Consider the following 26,161-nt stretch of genomic DNA (forward strand, 5'->3'; position numbering starts at 1 on the left):
GATTCTCCTGCTTCAGCCTCCCAAGTAGCTGGGATTACAGGTGCACACCACCACGCCTGGCTAATTTTTGTATTTTTAGTAGATATACGGTTTCACCACATTAGTCAGGCTGGTTTCAAACTCTGGACCTCATGATCTGCCTGCCTCAGTCTCCCAAAGTGCTGGGATTACAGGGGTGAGCCGCCACACCCGGCCTGACAGTCAGTCATCTTTTAATGAAGTTTCAGTAACAAGAAAAAAGCCATATGGTTATCTACTGATAATGTAGTTAGCATTCCTTGTATAACTCATTCTTCTGGGTTATACCAGGAATTCTTCTAGGTTCATCTTTCCATCTGGTATCAATTTTTTTTTTTTTTTTTTTTTTTTTTTTTTTTTTTTTTGAGACAAGGTCTCACTCTGTTGCCCTGGCTGGAGTGCAGTGGCAAGGTCTCAGCTCACTACAATCTCAAGTGATCCTACCTCAGCCTTCTGAGTACCTGGGAATACAGGCATGTGCCACCACATCCTGGCTAATTTTTGTATGTTATTGTAGAGACATATTTTCGCCATGTTGCCCAGGCTGGTCTCAAAGCCCTGGGCTCAAGCAATCTACCTGCCTTCAACCTCCCAAAATGTTGGGATTACAAGGCATGAGCCACTGTGCCTGGCCTCAATTTTTTTTCTGCCTGGAAGAAGTCTTCTAACATTTCTTATAGGACAGGTTTGCTGGTGATACATTTTTTTAACTTCTATATTCTGAAAAAGTCTTAATTTTAACCTTATTTTGAAAGATACTTCCACTGTGTGTGGAAATTCTAAATTGATAGGTTTTATCTTTCAATAATGTGAAAAGGTTGCTCCACTGTCTTGCCACAGTTGCTTCCATTGAGAGATCTGCAGCCTCCTCTCACTGTTCCTCAGTGTTAAATGCATCTCTCGTCTCTGGCTGCCGTTGAGGTTTCCCTTTATCAGTGGCTTTAAGCAGCTGGCTCTTTGTGTGCTCTCATATAGTTTTCTTCATGATTCAGTGCTTGGGGTTATTGAGATTCTTGATTCTCTGGATTTATAGTTTACATCAAATTTAGAATATTTTCAGCCTAGATAGTTATTTTTTTTTTCCAGACAGAGTCTCACTCTGTCACCCAGGCTGGAGTGCAGTAGCGTGATCTCAGCTCTGCCTCTCGAGTTCCAGCAATTCTTCTGCCACAGCCTCCCAAGTAGCTGGGATTAAGGCATGCTCCACCGCACCCAGCTACTTTTTTGTATTTTTAGTGGGCATGAGATTTCACCATGTTGGCCAGGCTGGTCTCGAACTCCTAACCTCAGGCGATCCACTTGCCTTGGCCTCCCAAAGTGCTGGGATTATAGGCGTGAGCCACCACGCCCAGCCTCAGCTATTGTATCTTTCAATATTTCTTCTGTTCCTTTCCTCTCCTTCTAGATCTCCAATTACACATCTATTAAGCTTCTTGATAGTCGTCCCACAGTTCCCTGATGCTATAATTACTTTTAAAACTCTCTTTTCTGTTTTTGATTTCTGATAGTTTCTACTGCTGTGCCTTCAAGTTCATGAATCTTTTTTTCTGCAATGTTTAACTGTACATACATCCAGTGCATTTTTAATCCCAGACATTATAGCATTTGATTTGGATCCTATAACATTTGATTTTGATCTTTTAAAATATATCTTCCATGTTTCTGTTTAGTATTTTGAAAATATACGGTTATATTAAGTCTTTTAATGTTCTTCTCTGCTAAATCTAACATCTGTGTCAGTTCTTTGTTAGTTTTTGTTTTATTTTATTGAGACAGAGTCTCCCTCTGTTGCCCAGGCTAGAGTGCAGTAGCTCACTGCAGCCTCCGCCTCCCAGGTTCAAGCTATTCTCATGCCTCAGCCTCCCAAGTAGCTGGGACTACAGGTGCACTCCACCATGCCAGCTGATTTTTGTATTTTTACAAAAGTTAGAGATGGGGTTTCATCATGTTAGCCAGGCTGGACTTGTACTTCTGAACTCAGGTGATACACCTGCCTTGGCCTTCTAAAGTGCTGGGATTACAGGTGTGAGCCACCATACGCGGCCCTATTTTGTCCATTTTTGGTCAGTTCATACAGAAGAGTAAATCTTGTTGGTCCAACTTGGCCCAAAGAGGAAGCTGGTTAATGCATTTTGGGTCAGAGTTTAAAAGGAAATGAAGGCCGGGCACGGTGGCTCACGTCTGTAATCCCAGCACTTTGGGAGGCCGAGGCAGGTGGATCACGAGGTCAAGAGATCAAGACCATCCTGGCCAACATGGTGAAACCCCGTCTATACTAAAAATACAAAAAAAAATTAGCTGGGCGTGGTGGCGCACGTCTGTGGTCCCAGCTACTTGGGAGGCTGAGGCAGGAGAATTGTTTGAACCTGGGAGGCGGAGGCTGCAGTGAGCTGAGTTCACACCACTGCACTCCAGCCTGGTGCCTAGTGACAGAGTAAGACTCTGTCTTAAAAAAAAAAAAAAAGGAAATGAAGGCCGGGCGCTGTGGCTCACGCCTGTAATCCCAGCACTTTGGGAGACTGAGACGGCTGGATCACTTGAGGTCAGGCATTTGAGACCAACCTGACCAACTTGGTGAAACCCCGTCTCTACCAAAAATACAAAAATTAGCTGGGCGTGGTGGCATGCACCTGTAATCTCAGCTACTCAGGTGGCTGAGGCAGGAGAATCTCTTGGACCTGGGGGGTGGGAGGGGCAGAGGTTCCAGTGAGCCAAGATCACACCACTGCACTCTAGCCTGGGTGACAGAGGAATGCTCTATCTGAAAAANAAAAAAAAAAAAAAAAAAAGGGAAAATGAAACACATACATACATGTGTACATACAATAATGTTAAGTTTGAGAGACTCCTTTAAGAGTGTAAGAATGTTAATGCTAAATGCTTTCTGCCCTGTTTTGGTTTAGAATATTTTTAAGATCGTCTTGGAAAGCGTAGTTTGTGCACTGCAGCAGCAGCTTCACTGCTAAGCGAAACCACTAGCAATGTGAGTTTTCTGCGCCGAGTGCAGCTTGTCAGCTGTGAGTGTGACTTTATGTAGCTGTGCTGTTGTTCCCGCCGTGGATTCTTCTGCAGGCCCGACAGCAGTCTGGTGCTCATTGTTTGGCAATTGTGGTTTTCCTTTCATGTATACCCCCACACAGGCCATGCCTTTAGTCCAGAAATGAGCAAGCTTGAGCCTTTATTTTGATTTTCAGCCTGGAATGTTTTTGACACAACTGTGGAAACTTAGATGTCAGTAAACTGTAAAGTTCCAATTCCACCAATTCCTGGTATTATGAATAGCCACTTCTGTTCATAAAAAGGCTGAGGATATTTTGTGTTTACTCTGCTCTGTGGTTGTCTTTTAGATCTGATATTGCCAACAGTTGAGAAATTAGCCAGTCAAGCTCTAAGTCCTTGTCAGCAAAAGCACTTAAACATATTAATGGCTTTAACTTCATTCAAGTAGCCCTAAGGGGCCTAACTTACAAAGTAAGAAGATTCAGGCAGGGCACAGTGATTGAAGCCTGTAATCCCAGGACTTTGGGAGGCCGAGGTGGGGGACCACTTGAGGTCAGGAGTTCGAGACCAGCCTGGACAACATGTTGAAACCCTGTCTTCACCAAAAAAAATACAAAAACTAGCTGGACATGGTGTCACACAGCTGTAGTCCCCAGCTACTTGAGAGGCTGAGGCAGGAGAATCGCTTGAACCCATGAGGTGGAGGTTGCAGTGAGCCAAGATCGTGCCACTGCACTCTAGCCTGGGCGACAGAGTGAGACTCTATCTGAATAAAAAAAGAAGATTCAGATTTAAATTTGCTTGTTTTACCCTATCAGATGCAGGTTTTATAGCTCATCTGCTGAGTGAGATACCCACCATGAGAACCTAGAAAATCCCAGCTGTTGATGCGGCCCCTGACCCTTATTTTGCCTTTCTGTGGTCACTCGTCTAAATCATTATAACCCATTCCTTAAGGAACAAGGTGTTGCATTCTCTCACCCATTTTTCATCTTGAAAACAATCTGTTGAGCTATGTTATACTGTTATACTCAGTTTAATGAGATTCCACCATCATCCTGTCTAGATATAGGAGTTGATGAATGATAATTCATCTTTAGTTACAACCCTAATGCAGGTGTTCACCTGCCAGTTTTGCCTAACCTCAATCATTTCTTTCTTTTTTTTAAGATAGAGTCTCACTCTTTCACCCAGGCTGGAGTGAAGTGGTGTGATCTTGGCTCACTCAACCTCCACCCTCCAGGTTCAAGCAATTCTCCTGCCTTAACCTCCCAAGTAGCTAGGATTATAGGCGTGCAGTACCATGCCTGGCTAATTTTTATATTTTCAGTAGAGATGAGGTTTTGCCACATTGGCCAGGCTGGTCTCGAACTCCTAACCTCAGGTGATCCACCTGCCTTGGCCTCCCAAAGTGCTGGGATTACAGGTGTGAACCACCACACCTGGCTGTTGATTCCTAACTTTTTAATGATTGCCATTCTAGCTGGTGTGAGATGGTATCTCATTATGGTTTTGATTTGCATTTCTCTAATGAGCAGTGATGATGAGCTGTTTTTCTCATGTTTGTTGGCCGCATAAATGTCTTCTTTTGAGAAATGTCTGTTCATATCCTTTGTCCACTTTTTGATGGGGTTACTGGTTTTTTTCTTGTAAATTTGTTTAAGTTCCTTGTAGAACCTGGATATAAGCCTTTTGTCAGATGGGTAGATTGCAAAAATTTTCGCCTATTCTATATGTTGCCTGTTCACTCTCATGATAGCTTCTTTTGCTGTGCAGAAGCTCTTCAGTTTAATTAGATCCCATTTGTCAATTTTGGCTTTTGTTGCTATTGCTTTTGGTGTTTTTAGTCATGAAGTCTTTGTCCATGCCTGTGTCCTAAATGGTACTGCCTAGGTTTTCTCCTAGGGTTTTTATGGTTTTAGGTCGTAAGTTTAAGCCTTTAATCTGTCTTGGGTTAATTTTTTATATAAGGTATAAGGAGGGGGTCCAGTTTCACTTTTTTGCATATGGCTAGCTACTTTTCTCAACACCATTTATTAAATAGGGAATACTTTCCCCATTGCTTGTTTTTGTCAGGTTTGTCAAAGATCAGATGGTTGTAGACGTGTGGCTTTATTTCTGAGGCCTCTGTTCTGTTCCATTGGTCAATATATCTGTTTTGATACCAGTACCATGCTGTTTTTTTTACTGTAGCCTTATAGTATAGTTTGAAGTCAGGTAGCATGATGCCTCCAGCTTTGTTCTTTTTGCTTAGTATTGTCTTGGCTATATAGGCTCTTTTTTGGTTCCATATGAAATTTAAAGTACTTTTTTCTAATTCTGTGAAGAAAGTCAATGGTAGCTTGATGGGGATAGCATTGGATGTATAAATTGCTTTGGACAGTATGGCCATGATATTGATTCTTCCTATCCATGAGCATGGAATGTTTTTCCATTTGTTTGTGTCCTCTTTTACTTCCTTGAGGAGTGGTTTGTAGTTCTCCCTGAAGGGGTTCTTCACATCCCTTGTAAGTTGTATTCCTAGGTATTTTATTCTCTTTGTAGCAATTGTGAATGGGAGTTCAGTCATGATTTGGCTGTCTGTTTGTCTACTATTGATGTATAGGAATGCTTGTGATTTTTGCACATTGATTTTTTATCCTGAGACTTTGCTGAAGTTGCTTATGAGCTTAAGAGATTTGGGGCCGAGATGATAGGGCTTTCTATATATACAATCATGTCATCTGCAAACAGGGACAATTTGACTTCCTCTCTTCCTATTTTAATACCTTTATTTCTTTCTCTTGCCTGATTGCCTTGGCCAGAACTTCCAATACTGTGTTGAATAAAAGTGATGGGAGAGGGCATCCTTGTCTTGTGCTGGTTTTCAAAGAGAATGCTTCCAGCTTTTGCACATTCAGTATGATATTGGCTGTGGGTTTGTCATAAATAGCTCTTATTATTTTGAGATATGTTTCATCAATACCTAGTTTATTGAGATTTTTAATATGAAGGGGTATTGAATTTTATCGAAGGCCTTTTCTGCATGTATTGAGGTGATCATGTGGTTTTTGTCATTGGTTCTGTTTATGTTTATTGACTTGCATATGTTGAACCAGCCTTGCCTCCCAGGGATGAAGCCAACTTGAACATTATCTCAAGATAACTAGCTCCCCTAGAATTAAGTTGCCCTCTTACTCTGAGTGTTGGCTTACTCATCTCATAACTTGCTTTCTCTTTGCCAAGTTAAACTTGGTCAAGAGTATGCACTGAAAGCTTGAGCATAGTAGGCTGAGGAGTCTTTTTAAAAAAGGACACAGTATCAAGATGTTAAATCCAGTTGGTTAAAGCCCAAGCGTGCCCTGGTAATGCAGGAGTTCAGTGTGAGAATCCTAACTTCTGCCCCTCTCTAGTTGATGCAGTACCAAGCATCATAGAAAGAAACCTAAGAGTACAAGGTCATTCTCCAAATGAAAACGTCATAGAAAATGAACGTTTACTTGGTGGAACGCATGCTTTCTTTCTAAATGGCAGTCTCTGGGGCCTTAATCTTGCGCCATTCAGCATTACCTGTCTGTGTTTAGGCCGGTGGGCATCCATATCTGCTGCTCCATCCAGCAGAAGCAGCTTTATCGTGGTAGGACTTGAACTAAACTGAACTAAGAAACCTCCCTCAGCCAACAGTTCCTGGTACTAAGGACTCAGTTACCCAGCATTACACACATCCACTGTAAGTGATCTTCAGCATAAAGGTCATTAGTCAGTAAAAATTCTCAAAACACCTTCAGAATGAAAGATTAGATTATTTTATTTTATATATAATATATTGTGGACTTATTGTTAATTGTATTCCTGAATTCTAATGATTTCCTTTGGTATTTTAATTAATTAATTAATTAATTAATTATTTTTGAAATGGAATTTTGCTCTTGTTGCCCAGGCTGGAGTGCAATGGCACAATCCCAGTTCACCGCAACCTCTGCCTCCCAGGTTCAAGCGATTCTCCTTCCTTAGCCGCCCCAGCAGCTGGAATTACAGGCACGTGCCACCACGCTCGGCTAATTTTTTGTATGTTTAGTAGAGACGGGGTTTCACCCTGTTGGCCAGGCTGGTCTTGAACTCCTGATCTCAAGTGATCCACTCGCCTTGGCCTCCCAAAATGCTGGGATTACAGGCGTGAGCCACTGTGCCCGGCCAGCTCCTTTGGTATTTTAATTTGCTGTATATTTACTTAACTCCTATGCCAGTTCACGTGTTAACACATGTAATATGTGTGCTTAATCCAATGCGTTTGATGTTGAACAGTGTGCCATTTTCCTGCTCTGAGGACTGAAGAAGGTGCATGGTGCTTTTCTGTTGAAGAGGCCAGAGAACCATGCGTCTTCTCTGTTCTCCACCCTCCTCTTGAGCCCAGAGTGGAGGCTGCCAGCAGGGCCGCCCCCTCCCCCCCGCCACCCTGTCCCGGAGGCAGAGCCGGTGCTGAGCTGTGCTCACCATTCTTGCTGCTCTCTGACTTTGCTCTATGTTTCCAAGGACATTAGGGAAATGTCCCCTATCTGGTTTCTATAAGGGCTGGCTCTTCTCAGCATGGAAACCAAGGCTTTGAATTTCATATCTGGCAAATTGTTAAGTCTTCAACACCCTCTTCCCTACAGACACTTCACTCATTAAGCTCACTTGGGACCATCACCTCCAATAAAGGAAGAAGCCCCCTCAGCTAATGGTTGCTCTCGCTCCCTCAGGACAGGCAGCGAGGTTCCTGAGACCTGTGGCAGCTTCGCGTGTTTCCACCTTTGAGGCAGCACCATCCCTGTTTGCTATTTTAATTTAGCGTCTTTTGAAACAGCATGTATTTCTTGGCCACACTCCTGCTTCACCTTTGATGAGGTCACTTGATCTACTCTAGTTATTGTTATGTCGGGTCATTGTGTATACGCAGGATTTTCCTTTTGTTTATGTAGTGCAAGTGTCTTTTTAGTTTGACGTAAGTCTTCATTTGCCTTTGTGAAGGCCGACAGCTCTCTCGTTCAGCACAAGCAGCCCAGACGTCAGTGCCTCTGTGGCAGTCATCTTTCTTTGGTCCAGGCCAATCCGTGACAACTGAACTATTTGCCAAGTAAGTGTATAGATCAATATCATATGTGGTCAGCTCTCAGTAATCCACAGTAAGAAACAGAAAATATGAATAAATGAATTCACTCTGCTGGCTGAGTGCCACTGAGATATCATCCTCACATTCCCTAGTTGGCTCTCCTTTATCCTACCACAGGCTGTGGGGACCCTGGCCCTTCAGCTCCCTGTGCCCCTTTAAGAATGTCAGCTCATCATTGCAGATAATCGCAAGTCTGCTGACCTTAATGTGCCAATGGTCATTCAACCACACAGAAATGGTGTAGAATATAGTTTCATAAGTGTTGTAAATTTCATCCAGAAAGTACAGGTTCTCATTCATATTCATGCATGCCTGTTTGCTTTCCTTTTGAATAAGTCCCATGTTATTGAGAAAGGAGGAAGGGAAGTAATATTACTGCTATTAGGCTACTGTGATGTTACTGATGGGGGAAAATTGAAACTTGTAAAATTATGTGGGGAATACTTAATATTTCCACTTTTTCCCTTTAATCCAGATGATTGAAAGTTGAAAGCAAACCAGTTTTATCATAACACGCTTCCTTTGCACTGTGAGGATTGAGCAGATCCTGAATAACCAGAGATTGAGAGCTTTGATCTTAGTTCTTCAAACTCTCATCCAACTTAGGTGAACACATAGAAGGCTGCATTATTTGCAAAAGTCCTAAGGATGATTAATATGATTACTGTAATATATGGCAGAACAAGGATTGAGTATATTTTGATATGCCACAAATCTATATACATATTCCATGGAAATCAGATTTAACTAGTATACATAGGAGAGCCTGCAGTTAAATTAAAAGAAGAAAAAGAGGAAGACAGCGATGACTGAATAAGCAATACGTTTGCGTGGAGAAGCTGAGGGGGCTGCAGCGGAGGTGAGCTTGCGTGGACCTGTGTGTGCTGCGGCTGCTGGGGTTTCTCCTGTGGAAACACAGTGGCCAGGTCTTGGCAAGCGGTTATTCTACTCTGCTATTACATGGCATTGAAAATATTTTGCGTGGTTTATTTTAAACGGGATATTGGCAATTTAGAAACACTGGAGTATGATGTCTAGGCTATGAAGTCTGAAGAACATCTCTGAAATGGAATAGTGAGAGAGACTAGGATGTCTGGCTGGAGAGAACAAACTTCCAGAGTGTCCGAGAATGATCATCAAATATCTGAAAGGATGTTTATCTCATACACAAGGGGCTTTTTCGTTTTTGTAATGGAGTCTTACTCTGTCGCCCAGGCTGGAGTGCAGTGGTGCGATCTCGGCTCACTGCAACCTCTGCCTCCTGAGTTCAAGTGATTCTCCTGCCTCAACCTCCTGAGTAGCTGAGATTAAGGCATGTACCACACCCAGCTAATTTTTGTATTTTTAGTAGAGATGGGGTTTTGCCATGTTGGTCATCCTGGTGTCAAACTCCCGATCTGCCTACCTCGGCCTCCCAAAGTGCTGGGATTACAGGCCTGAGCCATCACACCCGGCCGCTTTGTTTAAGTTGCTCAAAGGGGAATAATTAGAATCAGTGGGTTGAGGTTCTGAAAAGGCAATTTGGTTTAGATCAATATTTCTTTCATATTAGGGTTGCAAGAGATTCTTTTAATTTTAAAAAACTTGTTATTTTAAATAGTTTTACACATACAGAAAAGTTGCAAAAACATAGTATGGAGAGTTCAAATATATCTTTCACTTAAGCTTGTTAATAATCTTAGTATAGTTAGCAAGCTATGAAATTAATGTTGGTGCAGTACTGATTACTATAGACCTCATTCTAATTTTACCAGTTTTTCCACTAATATCCTTTTCCTGTCACAAGATCTAACCCAGGGTTCCACATTGCATTTACTTGTTGAGTTTCCTTACTCTCTTCCCATCTGTGACACTTTGGCAGTCTTTTAGGACCTCAATACTTAATAATTATTGTTGAGTTATTTAGTTGTCCAACGTTTTCTTATGATTAGAGTCAGGGTGTGCATTTTCAGCATGAGTACTGGAGGGGTGGTGGTGTGCCATCTTGGTACACTGTATGGAGGATGTATCTGTGTCATACTACTGCTGTTGTTAACCTTGTCACTTGCTTAGATGGTTTCATCCATTGAAAAGTTATATTTTTCTCTTTATAATTAATACAAATCTTGGGGAAGATATTTTGAGACTGTGCAAATATCCAGTTTCTCCTTAAACTTTTGCCTCCTGATTTTAGCATCTATTATTAGATCTTGCCTGCAATATTTTTTACTGTGGTATTTACTTAATGTGTAAGTCCCTCTTTGCTTTTGCATTTATTAATGAGAATTCAGCTGTAAGGAAGTCCTGTCCCTTCTCCCCCATTTATTTACTCAATTATTTTTGATATGGGTAGACTAATAGGCATTTACTTTATTCTGTGGATTGTAATCCACTGCTATTTTTATTTATTTTATTGCTTAAATCATTCCAGCTTTGGCTAATAGGAAGTCAGTCCTTCAGGTTGGTGCCTATGTCTTTTTGACATGCCCTCATTTTATAAGAGCTTTCTAAGTGTTTGGCCCATAAGTGTTTGGCCCAAACACTTTCTAAGTGTTTCAGGCTCATCTCGTATTTTCCCTGCTCCTTCCCTGAATCAGCTGCCTCCCGTGGAGTCCAGATTCCTTTTATGGGAAAAAGGTATTTAGAAACCAGTTTCTAGGTGCTAGGTGTAATCTTGCTACTAGGATGCCATTGTCCTTAGTGGACACAGCTAGGATGTGTGTGTGTGTGTGTGTGTGTGTGTGTGTGTGTGCATGTGTGTGTGTGTGTGTATGTATGGGTGTATTACACCCATTCATAAACATCTATGCACACACAGTAACCCACACATACATATTTATATATATTTCTATATCCCTGTCTGGATATGTATTAAAAATTCCAATTCAGCACCACTAGGTTCATTGTAGCCCCTCCCTTTTCTGTATTTGTAACTTATTTCTCCAACAGTGAGAAACTTAGCTCTCATTATTTACAGTGAGTTTAATTATTTATCCAGTGCCAATAAAGTAGTTTCAAAATTGCTAACCCTGTAAAAAGCACATTGACTAGCCTAGAGTACAGGATTTCTATACAGTGATTTTTGTCTTTAGCCTTTGAATTTCTAGTCAAAATAGTGTTTTTTGTTTTCTTTTTTTTTGAGATGGAGTCTTGCTTTGTTGCCCAGGCTGGAGTGCAGCGGCACGATCTTGGCTCACCACAACCTCTGTCTCCCAGGTTCAAGTGATTCTCCTGCCTCAGCCTCCGGAGTAGCTGGGATTACAGAGGCATGCCACCACACTGAGCTAATTTTTGTATTTTCAGTAGAGATAGGGGTTTTACCATGTTGGCCAGGCTGGTCTGGAACTCCTGACATAATAGTAATTTTAAAAGTTATTTGGAGTACTTCTTTTCTTCAGTGGGGCTACGCTACTTATTTGTAATGTAGTTAGGTTTATTATTTTTGTATTCCAATTGAATTCCCCTCCTCTGATGTCCTGGTTGACTTATATTTTCAATGCAGAGCTATATGCACCTTTTTAATTTCTGTTCCCATGACACCCTTTTCCTCAACCCTTTCCTACCCACTCTCTATAGGAAAGCAGTCTCTTTCATTTCTCAATATCCTCCCTGTATTTTGTGTGCAGAAATGAACAGATAGTGTCTATTTTCTTATAACCTTTTCTTTCGTACACAATGGATAGCATATTATAGATACTCTTTTACACATTGGTTTCTGCACTGAACAGTGTATTCTGGAACACAGTCTACTCCAGTAGTTATGGAAATCTTCCTTTCCCTTTTCTCAGTTGCATAGTACTTCACTGCTTGGATGTACCATAGTTTCTCCAACCACTCTCCTGTATATGGGTCTTTAGGTTGTTTCCAGTATATTGCACTATTGAACAGCTGTGCAAATGTGTTTCTTTTCCACATTGTTGGAGGTGTATGTTTAGGGTAGGTTCTGGAGGTCTAATTGCTTGGTTAAAAATTTGCATATAGCTTTGTTAGGTATTGCCAAATTTCCCTGCAGGAATTTGTATTCTCACCAGCACAGTGGGAAGTGCCTGTTTTCCTGCAGCCTCACCAACAGGGGCTGCATCACACTCTGCAATTTTTGCCATTCTGATGGTAAATGCTCTCTTGATGTTGTCTTAATTTGTATTTCTCTAAATATGAGTGCATTTGAACATTTTTTTTTTCGTGTTTGTAGACCATTTTAATAGCTTTTGCAAATTCTTCATGTCTTTTCTCCATTTATATTTCAGATTTTTGGTCCTTTGTATCTCAGTTTTTGTAATAGTTTCTTTCTTTTTCTTTTTTCTTTTTTTTTTGAGATGGAGTCTTGCTCAGTCTCCCAGGCTGGAGTGCAGTGATGTGATCTCGGCTCAGTTCAACCTCCGCCTCCCAGCTTCAAGCAGTTCTCCTGCCTCAGCCTCCCAAGTACCTGGGACTACAGGTGTGCACCACCATGCCCAGCTAATTTTTGTATTTTTTTTTTTTTTAGAAGATACGGGGTTTCACCATATTGGCCAGGCTGGTCTTGAACTCCTCACCTTGTGATCCGCCCACCTCTGCTTCCCAAAGTTCTGGGATTACAGGTGTGAGCCACCACATCCAGCCTGTAATAGTTCTTATATTCAAGTTACTCACCCTTTTTCTATGGTGTATGTTGCAAACATTTTTCTTTCAATATATCAGTTATTTTTGGATGTTGTTTAGGATTTATTTGGCTCTTCAGAAGTTTTTATTTTCACGTAGTCAAACTTATCAATCTTGATTTTATTGCCTCTGTATTTTGGATCATAGTTAGAAAGTCTTTCACTACACCAACATTAGAGAATTCACTCGTATTTTCTCCTAGGAATTGCGTAGTTCTTTATAATTAGATCTTTTACACTCAGTCCCTGATGCATCTGGTTTGGTTTTGTATGTGGTTGTATTAGCCTGTTTTCACACTGCTGATAAAGATATACCAGAGACTGGGTAAATTATAAAGAAAAATAAATTTAATGGCCTCACAATTCCATGTGGCTGGAGAGGCCTCACAATCATCGCAGAAGGGGAAAGGTACGTCTTACTTGGCAGTGGGCATGAAAGAGAATGAGAGCCAAGCCAAAGGGGAGCCCCTTATAAAAACATCAGATCTTGTGAGACTTACTACAAGGAAAACACTGTGGGGGAACTGCCCCCATGATTCAGTTACCTCCAGTGGGTCCCTGCCACAGCATGTGGGAATTATAGGAGCTACAGTTCAAGATGAGATTTGAGTGGGGACACAGCCAAGCCATGTCATGGTGTGAGGTGCAGATCTAAATTTCTTTTCTCCAAATGGCTCTAAGTTGTCCCAGCACCATGTATTAAAAAGTCCATCCTGCTGGGCACAGTGGCTCATGCTTATAATCTTAGCACTTTGGAAGGCCTACATGGGAGGATTGCTTGAGGCCAGGAGTTTGAGACCAGCCTGGTCAATATAGTGATTCCTCATCTCTAAAAAAAAAAAAGAAGATAATTATATATGTATATATAAAAGTCCATCCTTATCCCAGTGATTTGAAGCCAAACTTTCATATGTATTTCAATTTATATCTGGACTTTTATTGCTGCCACATTGGTCTGTTTGTCTGCTTGTGTAGCAGTACCACCGTGTTTAATTACGGAGTCTGTGTGGTTTATTTTAATGTCCAGGAGTTGTTTTATTTTTTTCTTCAGAGTTTTCCTGGCTCTTGTTGCACATTTGTTTTTCAGTGTGACCGTTAGTATCAACTAGCGTAACTCTATAAAAATAGTTTACTGGGATTTTTACTGGGATTATGTTGAATTTACAAATTAATTTAGGGAGAACTGTCATCTTTATAATACTGGGTTATCCAGCCAAGAGTTGGGTATGTCATTTCTCTTGTTCATAATCTCCTTTAGTGTCTTTCAAAAATGTCTTGCATTCTCCTTGTATAGAGTTTGTACAATTCTTGTTAAATTTGTTTGTAGGTATTTAATGTTTGTTGCAGTTATTTTAAATGGAGTTTTCTCTGATTATTGTTTTGTATTTGAAAGCTATTGATTTTTGTATATTAATTCTGTATTAGTGAATTCCTTTATTATTTGAGTTAGCTTTATCGTTGACTCTCTGGGGGTTTCCAGATATATATGGTTATCAACTGCAAATAGAAGCGGTTTTACGGCTTTACTCCTTCTTACACTGCTCATTGATCTCTTTCGTTTCAATATATTGGGTAATACCTGTCATACAATGTTGAACAGAAATGGAGACAGTGGGCATCTTTGCCCTGTTCTTGATAGTGGTAGAAACGCTATTAGTTTTTCCTTATGTAGTAATGAGTTAAGGAATGTATATTTTATCATGTTTAACAGCATATCCCCTCAATTCCTGTTTTCTTTAATCTTTATCATAAATAGATTTTAAATTTTGTTAAGGGATTTTTCAGAATCTATGGAGGTAATCACACTATTTCCTTATGTTTATTAATATAGTACATGATACTAATAGTTTCCTAATATTTCTGATATCTTAGACCTCATTTCATATTTTTGTATCAATATTGAAGAGCAATTGATTGGTGTGTAGTTTTATTTTCTTGTTCTTTCTGCCTGGTTTATCAGTGTTACATTTGCTTCATAGAAGGAGACAGTGTGCTAGAATCTTTTTCATAGAGCGTTGGCATTACCTGGCCTTTGAAGGTTTGGGAGAATTCCCCTGGGAAACTGTCTGGTCCTGGGGCTTCTTGTGGGCTGGTTACTTAATAACTCTTTCTGTTTCTTCTGGGAAATCATCAGTTTAAGCTTTCTACTCTAATGGGATCAGTTTTAGTAATCAGATTATCCTTAGGAAGTTATCAGTTTCATCTATATTTTAATATTCCCTTAACATTTAAAAAATTTCCTGTTTCATTATATTTCCCCTGTGTCCTTTCTTATTTCCTATTTTTGTATTCGCTCCACCTTTTTCTTGACCAACTTAACTAGTGATTTGTTAAGAAACAGTTCTTTTTTCCCTCCAAAAACCAGGATTTATATTTGTACATTAAATCTGTTTTTCTATTCCCTACCTCATTAATTTTATCTTATGTATTCTTTTTTCTTATTAATTTTAGCTTTTTCCTTTATTTTTTCTTGGTGTAATTCTTTTGGTTTGTTTTTTTTTCCTTAGTTTTTATGAGCTGGGAATTATTATTGTTATTATTACTTATTTTTTCAAACAGGCTCACTCTGTTACCCAGGCTGGAGTGCAGTGGCATGATCTTGGCTCACTGCAGCCTCAGCCTTCTGGGTTCAGTCTTCCCCCCTCAGCCTACTGAGTAGCTGGGACTGCAGGCACACCACCACGCCTGGCTAATTTTTATACTTTCTGGTAGAGAGACAGGGTTTTACCATGTGGCCCAGACTGGTCTCAAACTCCTGACCTCAAGCGATCTGCCTGCCCCAGCCTCCCAAAGTGATGGGATTACAGGCGTGAGCCATTGTGTCTGGCTGGGAATTATTAATTTTCATCATTTCATTTTTATTGATAAAAAAGTGCAATGAATTTTTCTCTGATTACTGCTTTAAATGTATTTCATGGATTCTGATATGTAGTATTTTCATTGTAATTATTATTTTTCTTAATTTTGTCCTTTCAGTTTGATGATCTAATAAATAATAAGACTTACATTTCCAGGTGGAGCGCCCTTCTGTTTTTTTTGTTTTTTTTTAAATAATTGATAGTTTATTGCATTGTAATCAGAAGTATTGGTTGTGTTTCTACCACATGGAAATCATTGGCTTTTTTTCCCTTTAATGCAATCAGTTGTGACTGTGCTGTGGGTTCTTGGGAGGAACGTGTATTCTCTATTATAGGGTACAGAGTTCAATATATATGTCCATAAGGTCAACTTTGATTGATTATGTTGTTTAGATCTATCTCCTTACTTGTTTTCTGTATACTTGTTCTGCTTTGTACTGAGAATGGTGTATGAAACCTCCTGTTATTAGTACATTTCTAATTGTGTTTGCCCACATCTCCTGTAGTCTTTGATAAAGGTTGTAGTTGTATTATTTGGCTCATAGATGTTTATGAGTATTATGTCTTCACTGTGGACTGTGGCTTTCAGCATTAAAGAAGAGTCCTTGGTTGTATTTAACACTTTGGTTCTATGTGATCTGCTGCTGCTCTGTTTTTATTTTTATTTCCTTAGTATACCTTTGTCCATCCTTTTTATTTTCAGCCCTTCAGAATCACTTGATTTTAAGTGCATCCCTTGTATACAGTATATAGTTGGGTCTTGTTCTTTTAAAATTTTGGATGTAGAAGGATTTGTATTTTCTAGTGATTATTTGTATTTAATTCTATTTAATATCCTTAGGTATGCTGTTTTATTATTTAATCCTTTATTGTCTGATTATCAGTTTTTTTCCAGTATCAGTTAATACTCACCTATTGCTTATATAATAATGAACTATACAATAATGAGAATTCTCCTCTCCTTTCTTTTTCCTTTATCTCCCATTTTTAATGTATCATTTCTAGTTTGTCATAAGATTTCTATATTGTGTAAATGCATTAAGTGAAAAAAGTTCATTAAGAATATATGAAATAATAATAGTACAGATAATAAACACATTTTGCAAAACTCATAGAGGTGCTCTGCAAGTGACTGAAGAAGTCGGGGAGTGCCAGTGTACCATGAGGTGTGTTCTGATGTCAGGGTGTCCAGCAGTGGGTCCTCTCGGGCTGGCTGCCAGGGCTCCTGGGGTGGATTGCTGGCCCTGGGCCAAAGTGGCCTCTGACTGTTTACAGAGATCCTCCTGTCTCTGAAACTCCGAGTCCGTTACAACATGGCTACCCTAAAAATACACAAAATCTTGGGACTTTGGAACTGAGCAGTTCTTTCTGTAGCATTAGAGCATTCTGATTGTAATTATTTTCTTTAGTTCACATAAAAGTAAAAGCCAAATGCTAACTTTCCCAAAGGTTATCAGTTATAAACGGTGTGTGCAACCTTTGAAATAAATAAAACTAATTTGTTGTTCAGTGCCAGTGAGACAGAGAAGTAGTCACATGTGAATTATTCATATTGTATTAAGAAAGTATGTAATTTGATACCAAGCAAAAGCATATAACTAGTTTCTTAAACAGAATTTATAGGTTTTGTACATTTTCAATATCAATAAACCAGTCACCATAGTTTATTACAAGAGTTTCAGCCAAAATTATTTGAAATTACTATTTTAAATGTACAAAAGCTAAGTAAATATCAGACAATGCAAGAAATAATGAGGTTAAATGTAATTGATGATTGTTATTCTGAAAAGATAAAGTTTAAAGTCATCTCCTCAAATGCCCTATAAAGTTTTCCAGCTCCACAGGGGTCTGCATTTGCAGCTGAAGTTTTCTGAAAGCAAATTCAATTAGAGTGTTGTGTGCTTTATGAGACCATCTAAAGTGAAATTTTGTTTGTTTCAGAAACGGGCATGCAGGAGATTAGAAACCAGTGGGCATGAGCATGGCTGCCACCAGCTGCACGCCTGTGCCCTGGCGTCCTGGGGCCCAGAGGACCAGGAGCCTCCATCAAGAGCCCCAGCACCGAGGCTAGAGAGCGGCCAGGGGAGGCCAAGTACAGGGGTATGTTCCTGTGCCCACCAATCCAGTTGTGAGCATGTTTAAATATTTTAATAGAAAGTGTAAATAATCATTGTTCTGATGTATCTGCAACTGTGATTTGTTAAATAGATTTCTCAGAATGGTGGAAGGAGCTCGGCCCAGCCTTGCGTAAGATGTATTGCAGGGGAATCTGTAAGTGCATTAACCTTCTTGCTGTGACATAAAAGATAGACTTCTTCTTAAATATTAGATCCATAAAACAAAGTTAATAAAAACTGCAATTACGTTTCTGAAGAATGAGGAACGTAAATAAAAAGGTGAAGATTGATTTAAGCTTTTCTTAGCATTCTGTTGGTGTACAAACTAATTTCTGTCCAGCTTCAGATTGGAAATAGAAATTGCAAATACATTTAAAATTCCTTCTAAAAACAGGGTTTAAGGAAGAGACCAGGTCACTGGATTTGGTTAAAATAGAGAATCATTTAAGGACATCTTGGAGAAAAGATCTTTCTCATTTAATTTTCCAAATAGGAATCAACATTGCTTTGTTCTTTTCCCTGTTTAAGCTTTTCTTGCATGTTTCTATCATAAACTTCACATAAATCACAGATTTCAGAAGGAAACACAGTGTTCACACCATTAATTCAAAGTAAAGGGAGGTCAGAAACTGCCAGAGTCAGATTCTCAGTCTCTTCCATTGGGCAGAATATAAAGTATATATTAGCATAATAATACCTTTGTTATTAATTTTGAACGTACTCCAAGAACAAGTTAATATGTCTTTGATAACCGCTATAATTCTTGGGTTTCTTTAATTTTAAATTTGAAATCTTAATATTGCAATAAAATAGAATTATATTTAACTTCCACATAGAAACCAGGAATTTGTGTGTGTATATATGGGTATTTCTGAGATTGCCCCCTAAAGATCTTTCGAGCAATGTATTGCTCTGTTTTTGATAAGCAAAAGATTGAGTCAATAAATTATGGAGATCCTCAATTGACACACTCTAAGCTACTGTGTTTTATAGTGATAAGCACTGATTTTGTTTCAAACAAAGACCTAAAACCTTGACAGCTGTCACCATGTCTGATGACAGGGTGAACCTCGGATTATCTGAAGTCCTTAGACGAATATGAAAACAAAGTTTAGTATTAACCTCACTCCATGAAGGTATACTTTGCTACTTTTTGTACTCTCTCTTTAGAAAAATTTTCATAGGTTATGTTGTATTCTGTGGTATAATTCTGAACAATGGTGAAATTAAAGATCCAGCAACTTGAATTTAGTGTGTTTAGGTTGATTCATGTAGCTGTTAGACATATCCTAGAATATGAATGAATAATGCTTACTTTGAGAACTGTGTCCCCATTGGGGTTGAATTCCGTGTTTGCTGAGACCAACCGATGCCTTCTTTGTCCCCACCCTATTTCCATGGAATGCATCTTTCACATCCCCCCATCTGTTGGAGGCAAACACTTGGAATGTACTACAGATTCTTAATGCTTTGAGAGCTTGTGTTCTGGCATGAATGGCTTAAAGAAAAAAAAACTTAGTTCAAGCAACTGATTGGATCATTTTGACTAATATTCTGTTTGAACAACAGTACCTATTTGATTAGGGTTTTTCCTTTCTTTGTAATTCCCCAAGCTTGGCTCTGTTACGTTTCATAGGAAATGAATCTATGAGCAGAAAACCTTCATTGATATGTAAATATCATTTTTTTTGCTTAATACTCAATATTCTTTTCATCTAAATTTCAGAAACTGACTTTAAAAAATCAGTTTCCTTTTATTTGTAGTTATTCTCAATAAAATTTCACCCAGGCTTGGGCGTTTTAATATTTACACCCACTATTTCTGAAAGTCTAATGTAAATAAAGATTGAAATGTGAATTTGAAAAGTCACACCTCTTGATATTTGAACAGACTATAGCTGCATATATCTTCTTTTTCTAATAATATGGCTAGTTTCTCTCCTAAGCTTTTAAAATAATAAGACACTATTTTTGTATTATAAAACATCAAAAGGTTCAGTGTTAAATAAAAAGCAAATAGTATTTTTAGAAATGCAAGATCCCTGGGAGTTGTACTTAACAATAAATCACCAATGGGGAACAATTCCAAATTTCAGAAGACTTTATTAAATTTGCAGTTCCATTCACAAATGCCTGCTGACATGTGGGCCTGCCCACTCTCCCGTGATGCGGTAGGCGGTTCAGAAAGGTTCTCTTGGTCACAGAGAAGCCAAGGTGCTATCAGGGGTGGTTTGTGTGGAATTCCTAATGGGGAACTTGTATGTGATTCTCAGTTTATTTGGTGGCTTGTCTCCAGTAAGCTCATTTGCATCCTGAATTCTCTAGTGTATTTTTGACCTTAGTAGGATGTCAGCTGATCTGATCTGTTCTGCTCTGCTCTGAATTCTCAGTATAGCCATCTGAGCTTGGTGGTCCTTCTGTTCCTGTTTTTCCTTACATTTATGATTGAGTTGTTTCTCACACATGCAGGGTCTTGATATTTCTCATATGCAAGGACTTCCTCTGTAGACCTCTTCAAACTCATTTTCCAAGTTTGCATTTCAGTCTATTTCTGTTGAGCCATTCAGGCTCATTGTAACCGCTGCTACAACGGTTGCTATTTCAGGAGTGGCTGAGGTGGTTTCTTAGAGTAATTACCATTAGGGTTCACCTCCTGCTGTACATTATTATTTACGATCGTCTCCTTGTAGCCCTGAATCACCCTGCTCATGTTATTGATGATGGAAATCAATGTGGTAGGATCCCTTCTTACAACGTACAGGGTGTCCGCTCCCGCCCAGGGTTGGGCTGTTCCCTCTCCCTGTTGTGCGCTGTCTGGGGCTGCAAGCCACATAGAGGATGATCGCCATCGCTAGGAGGCTTCCTTTCCTGCCACCAGCGGCTCCCATGCTGGGCAGGCAGTCGCCTGGGCCACAGCCTTCCTTTTCTGGATCCACACGGCTTGTTTTTGCTTGGGCCACATGGTAGCCAAGTGTGACATGGAAAGGAAGCTGCTCCTTGCAAATTAAAATCAACTAAATGAAACCTTAGGAGGCTGCCAGAGGTCTCCAAAATAATCAAAAGATGGTACATAAAAAGGGGAGGAAGGCTTAGAAGTTAGAAATCTGTAGAAAGGATTTAGGATATTGGTTGAGGAGAGGGATGGTGATACTTCCTCAGCACCATGTTTTCCTAGAGGTCTCCCATCTCTTGTTATTTTGTAGCCTCTCAGTGTTGGAATCATCTGGGATCTGGAAGGGGCCACCCTCAGATCTTACTGGGTCATGGTCGGCCTGTTGCCTGGGTTTTTCTCAGCTCTGACTCCCTTTGTCTGCCCGTCCTCAGTGTTGTGGAGACTGTGTTTCCCAAACTCCTTTGCTTCTGACTTCTGGGAGAATCCAGCCAACGGGAGGCATTGGCAGGACACAGGAATGTGGGGGAGGAGGCCAGACTGTTTCTTTCTTGCTCTCTCTCTCTCTCTCTTTCTCTCTTTCTTCTCTGTCCCAGGATACAGCTTCTGCAGAGCATTCCCTCTGGGCCCAGCTCCTGCCAGGTCCACCAGCTCCTGCCAGGTCCACCAGCTCCCGGGTCTGAGGTCACACTTCCTCCTCCCTTTGTCCTCCCAGCCCTTGGAGGGGGCTTCTTACGGTGATGAGTGTTTGGCTCCTGTATTAGTCCATTTTCACAGCGCTATGAAGAACTACCTGATGCCTGTAATCTCAGCTGCTTGGGAGGCAGCTGAGGCAGGAGAATTGCTTGAACCTGGGAGGTGGAGGTTGCAGTGAGCAGAGATCGCACCATTGCGCTCCAGCCTGGGTGAGACTGCCATCTCAAAAAAAAAAAAAGATCTACCTGAGACTGGATAATTTATAAAGAAAAGAGGTCTAGTTAACTCACAGTTCCACAGGCTATACAGGAAGTATGGCTGGGAGGCCTCAGGAGACCTCCAGTGGTGGTGGGAGGCAAAGGGGAAGCCAGCATTCCATACCATCACAGCAGGAGAAAGAGACGGAGCGAGAGGGGAAGTGCCACACACATTCAAACAACCAGATCTTGTGAGAACTCACTCTCTATCATGAGAACAGCAAGAGGAATTCCACCCCCATGATCCAGTCATGTCCCACCCCCCGACACACGTGGGGAGTACAATTCGAGATGAGATTTGGGTGGGGACACGGCACCGAACTGCATAGCTCCCCTGTTGGCTTCTCATCTCTTCTGTCATTTGTGGAGCCAAATCTGTGATACATTCCCTCTGTTTGAAATATACCTAGTTTGGTTTCTGTTTGCTTACCTGTGCTAATCAGCTAACGAACGGACAGATTTTCCTGGGGAGAAAAGTTGCTGTTTCTAGCAGAGGTCTCTGGGCCTTTGTGGTCTCCTGCAAGGGCCCAGTCAGCAGTTCACAAGCTTGGCACTCCAGAGTGCTGGCAGGGCCGATCCTGGTCATGAGCCACATGAGTCTCCAGAGCCTGGACATGAAATTTAAAAATACCATCAGGCCCTTCAGTGTTGCCCATCCCTAATGCTCCTTCACTCCCTTTTATCTGTGGTTTTGTTTTTTTTGAGACAAAGTCTCGCTCTGCTGCCCAGGCTGGAGTGCAGTGGCATGATCTCTGCTCAGTGCAACCTCCACCGCCTGGGTTCAAGCGATTCTCCTGCCTCAGCCTCCCGAGTAGCTGGAACTACAGGTGCACTCTACCACACCCAGCTAATTTTTGTAATTTTAGTAGAGACTTGGCTTCACCAAGTTGGCCAGGCTGGTCTCAAACTCCTGACCTCATGATCCGCCCACCTTGGCCTCTCAAAGTGCTGGGATTACAGGTGTCAGCCTCCGCACCCTGCCGATTATTGGTTTTTATTGCTCAAACTAGCAGGGAGTTACTACTGAAAAGCCAGCATGCAAAACATGATGTTTCCTGGTGTTGCGGCACCTTTGGTCCCACGTTGATTCTGGATACCAGCATTGTCATTAGCCTTAGCAAGCTTTTTTTTTTTTTTCATTGAGGGCAAATAGCAAGGGAACAGTTTTAATAAGCCTCCGCAGTATTCACTTTTTGACATTGAAATCTATTGTCAGACAGCAGTTATGTGTGTGTGGTGTGTATGGTGTGTGTGCATGTGTGTGTCTGTGTACATATGTGGTGAGTGTGCGTGTCTGTGTGTGTGGAGACAGGCAATGTAGGAGTAGAAATTAAGGGCAGGGGATGGGAGGTGTTTGGTCCAAACCAATTGTTTTGGTTCCGTTTTCCCTTCTAGGGACAGCAGGAGGAGCCAGAGTATGATTATTCTGATTCTAAATGGATGCATTTTTTTCTTTGTATTTCTTTTTATCTCCAAATGGGTGACCTTTAAAATGTTTCTGTTTATTTTGTTTACACATCTGTAAATTATTGGTCATTGCTTGCTACATCTGCATCACCTATAAATACTGCACTAGAACAGGAAACCTCAGAACCCAGTGATCCCTGCCCTCCTCCGGCGCCTGCGGTGACGGCCGAGAACACTGCCTGTGCTTGCTAGGGCGGGTCCGAGTGGCAAGTGGGGGACGGGGCCGAGGATGGACATGTAATGTTCTGACATCAGTGAACAGAGATCGATGTGCACACAGGCCCTGCTTTGTGTCCTGTCTCGGCCACAGCGGATAGCACGCATCCTTGTCAGTTCATTCTTCCTCTGTCCTGAGAGAAGAAAACACAATCACGGAGGATCAGCAGGAACCTCATTGTTTATTCCAGTAGAATCAAGTTTGTGCTCCATGCACTTCTCCCCCCAGGTTTGTCAAGGATCCTGGAGTTCATTGGTCTAACCCCGTCAATTTATGATAAGGAAAGTGAGGTCCCCAGGGGCTCAGCGACTGGCCTGCCACACACCATAGTTGACTGGAAGGCAGGGGCCTGAACACTTGGCTTGGAGCCCCCTCCGCTTTCTGCTGCCTTTGGCTGATCTGTGTGTTTGCAGGAGCATGCTGGCATCTCTCCCCCACGCTGGCGGTCCGGTGTCAATCTCGAACACCCTCTGAGAAGTGTGGCAGTGGTAGTGTGGACTTTTGTGGACTTCATCCCTAGACACAGTGAGAAGTTCTTGGCTAAGACACAGGCTGATCCGCTCGAACTGTGAGGGAATAAGCTACACTGCAGAAGAGTCTGGCTGTGTCAGTAGAGCCAAATATGAATTCCAGAACAGGTGAGTCTGAATAGACCGCTGACAAAATCTTCAGGTTTAGCTTCTAGCAGTAGCCGACAGTGAGTAGTTTCTCTGGAATATGGATATTGAAAAACTACCTTTAAAAAAATTTAACCATTACTTAGATCATTTTCTGGTGCTGAAGGAGCTAAAGGACTTCAGATGACGAGAAGAAAGAAAGAAGTTCACTTTTGTCTTCCTACAAACATGTTAGGAAAACTAACACAGATGTGCCCCCCTCCTGCTGCAGAGACTCAGGGTAGAGTCTGATAAAAACACACAGTTGTTCATGTAATAGTCGAAGAGAGAAAACAAAAGCAGAGCTGTTGGGACCAACACACTCTTTAGTGGCCATTACTGGGTCTGGGCATTTGCTGGGTTTGGTCCTAGAATGCACCCAGGGCTGGGAACTAGAATGCTCATGTCCAGAGATAGATGTGATGTTGGCCTTACAGACATGTGGGAGCTAGAATTTGGATCCTTGTATAAAGTTTAGAGCCTTGAAGATCTAATTATACCTTAAAAGGGGACTGGAAATTACAATACCAGGCCCTGCATGGGTGTGGGTTCCAAATTTATTTTATCTCAGTTGTATAGGAACCAAAAGTAGAAGCACTGACATAGAAACAGTTGCAGACCATTGAAATTCTTAAGGCCTTGGGTGGCAGCAGATGCAGAATTGTCCTGTAGGCATGCTTCCACCACCCAGTGCATGGGAGATTCAGAGACAAAACAGCTCCCCTGAGGATAAGATCACAATAGAAAAATAAGCACATAAACAAATCTACTACCATGGTGAGAAGAGGGGTCAGGAAATATAGCAGGCAGTAGAATCTAAATCTCCAGGAATCTGAAATAATAGAATAACATAAAGTTCAATATAAAGTACAGGCACACCTCATTTTATTACATTTCACTTTATCATGCTTTGAAGATATTGTGGTTTTTATACACTGAAGATTTGTCGCAACCTTGCATTGAACAAGTCTATTTGGTGCCATTTTCTCAACAGGATACTGTCACCTCATGCTTTTGTGTCTGTACTTTTTAATAATAAAGTATTTTAAAATTATGGTATGTACTTTTTTTTAGGCAGAATGCTGTTGCATACTTAATAGACTACAGCATATTATAAAACGAAACTTTCTTATGCTCTGGTTCCAAAAAATTTGTGTGACTCACTTTATTACAGCGTTCTGCAACCAAGCCTGCAATGCCTCAGAGGTATACTGTAGTTATTTTACATTTTGAAAAGTGACTAAAAAGAAATAGAACCATAATAAGAAAGGAAGACAGTTTGAAAAAAATATAGAAGAACTAAAAGTTCATGATATGTTCATTAAAGTTTTTTTAAAAAGTCATCAGATTAGACACAGGTAAAGACAGAATTAGTGAATTAGAAGAAGATAGAGCTGGATAAATCCCCCCAAGCATAGCAAGAGAGATAAAAAGATGGAAAGTATGAAAGTGTAATTGGGGGTAGTCATAGAGGAAAGAATGAGAAGGCCCATTAGGAAATCCAGAAGGAAGGACTTTAGAGAATGTTTGAGTAGAATAGTTGAAAAGATAATGGCTGAGAATTTTCCAGAATTGAAGAAAGGCATATGTGGTCAAACAATTTTGAGGTAGAATAACAAGTGAGAGAAATTATCCATCAAATATCAAGATATATTACAAAGCTGTGACCACTAAGCTAATGTGTTACTGGCCCAAGCATGGACTAACCAATGAAATAAAAATGAGATCTTTAAACATGCATATGTGGCAGTTTTAAGCCATTATGAATCAGATTTATATAAGCCTATAAATTGTGCCGGGGCAATTAGTTATCAATATATGAGGAAGGATAAAACTAGGTCCCTGCCTCACACAAAATTCTAGGAGGTGGGGGTGGGGGTGAGAGTTACTAAGAGCCTAAATATGGGAAAAAAGAAAACCTTTTAACATTTTCAGTAAAAAATATAAAATATAACAGCCGGGCGTGGTGGCTCATGCCTGTAATCCCAGCACTTTGGGAGGCCGAGGTGGGCAGATCACCTGAGGTTGGGAGTTCAAGACCAGCCTGACCAACATGGAGAAACATGTCTCTACTAAAAATACAAAATTAGCTGGGCGTGGTGGCACATGCCTGTAGTCCCAGCTACTCGGGAGGCTGAGGTAGGAGAATCGCTTGAACCCAGGAGGCGGAGGTTGTGGTGAGCCTAGATCGTGCCATTGCACTCCAGCCTGGGCAATGAGAGCGAAATTCCGTCT

At 40.8% G+C, this 26,161-nt stretch overlaps 1 protein-coding gene across 4 annotated transcripts in view; it reads left to right on the plus strand.

Annotated features, from left to right (window-relative positions):
- The window catches only part of CUNH10orf143 (chromosome unknown C10orf143 homolog), a 50,974-nt gene that overhangs the window by 9,425 nt on the left and 15,388 nt on the right, over nt 1-26,161 (plus strand). For 2 of the 4 annotated variants that reach the window (XM_017537869.2, XM_017537870.2), the window contains exons 2-3: nt 17,568-17,726; nt 17,835-17,897. In XM_017537869.2, coding sequence (XP_017393358.1) covers nt 17,568-17,726; nt 17,835-17,897 — 222 coding nt within the window. Of the gene's footprint in view, nt 1-17,567; nt 17,727-17,834; nt 17,898-18,805; nt 18,880-23,683; nt 23,909-26,161 lie in introns of all 4 variants that reach the window. The other 2 variants (XR_001827893.2, XR_005201746.1) reach the window with 2 other exon arrangements.

This window comes from Cebus imitator, unplaced genomic scaffold (genome assembly GCF_001604975.1).
Source record: "Cebus imitator isolate Cc_AM_T3 unplaced genomic scaffold, Cebus_imitator-1.0 Scaffold107, whole genome shotgun sequence".
NCBI lineage: Eukaryota > Metazoa > Chordata > Mammalia > Primates > Cebidae > Cebus > Cebus imitator.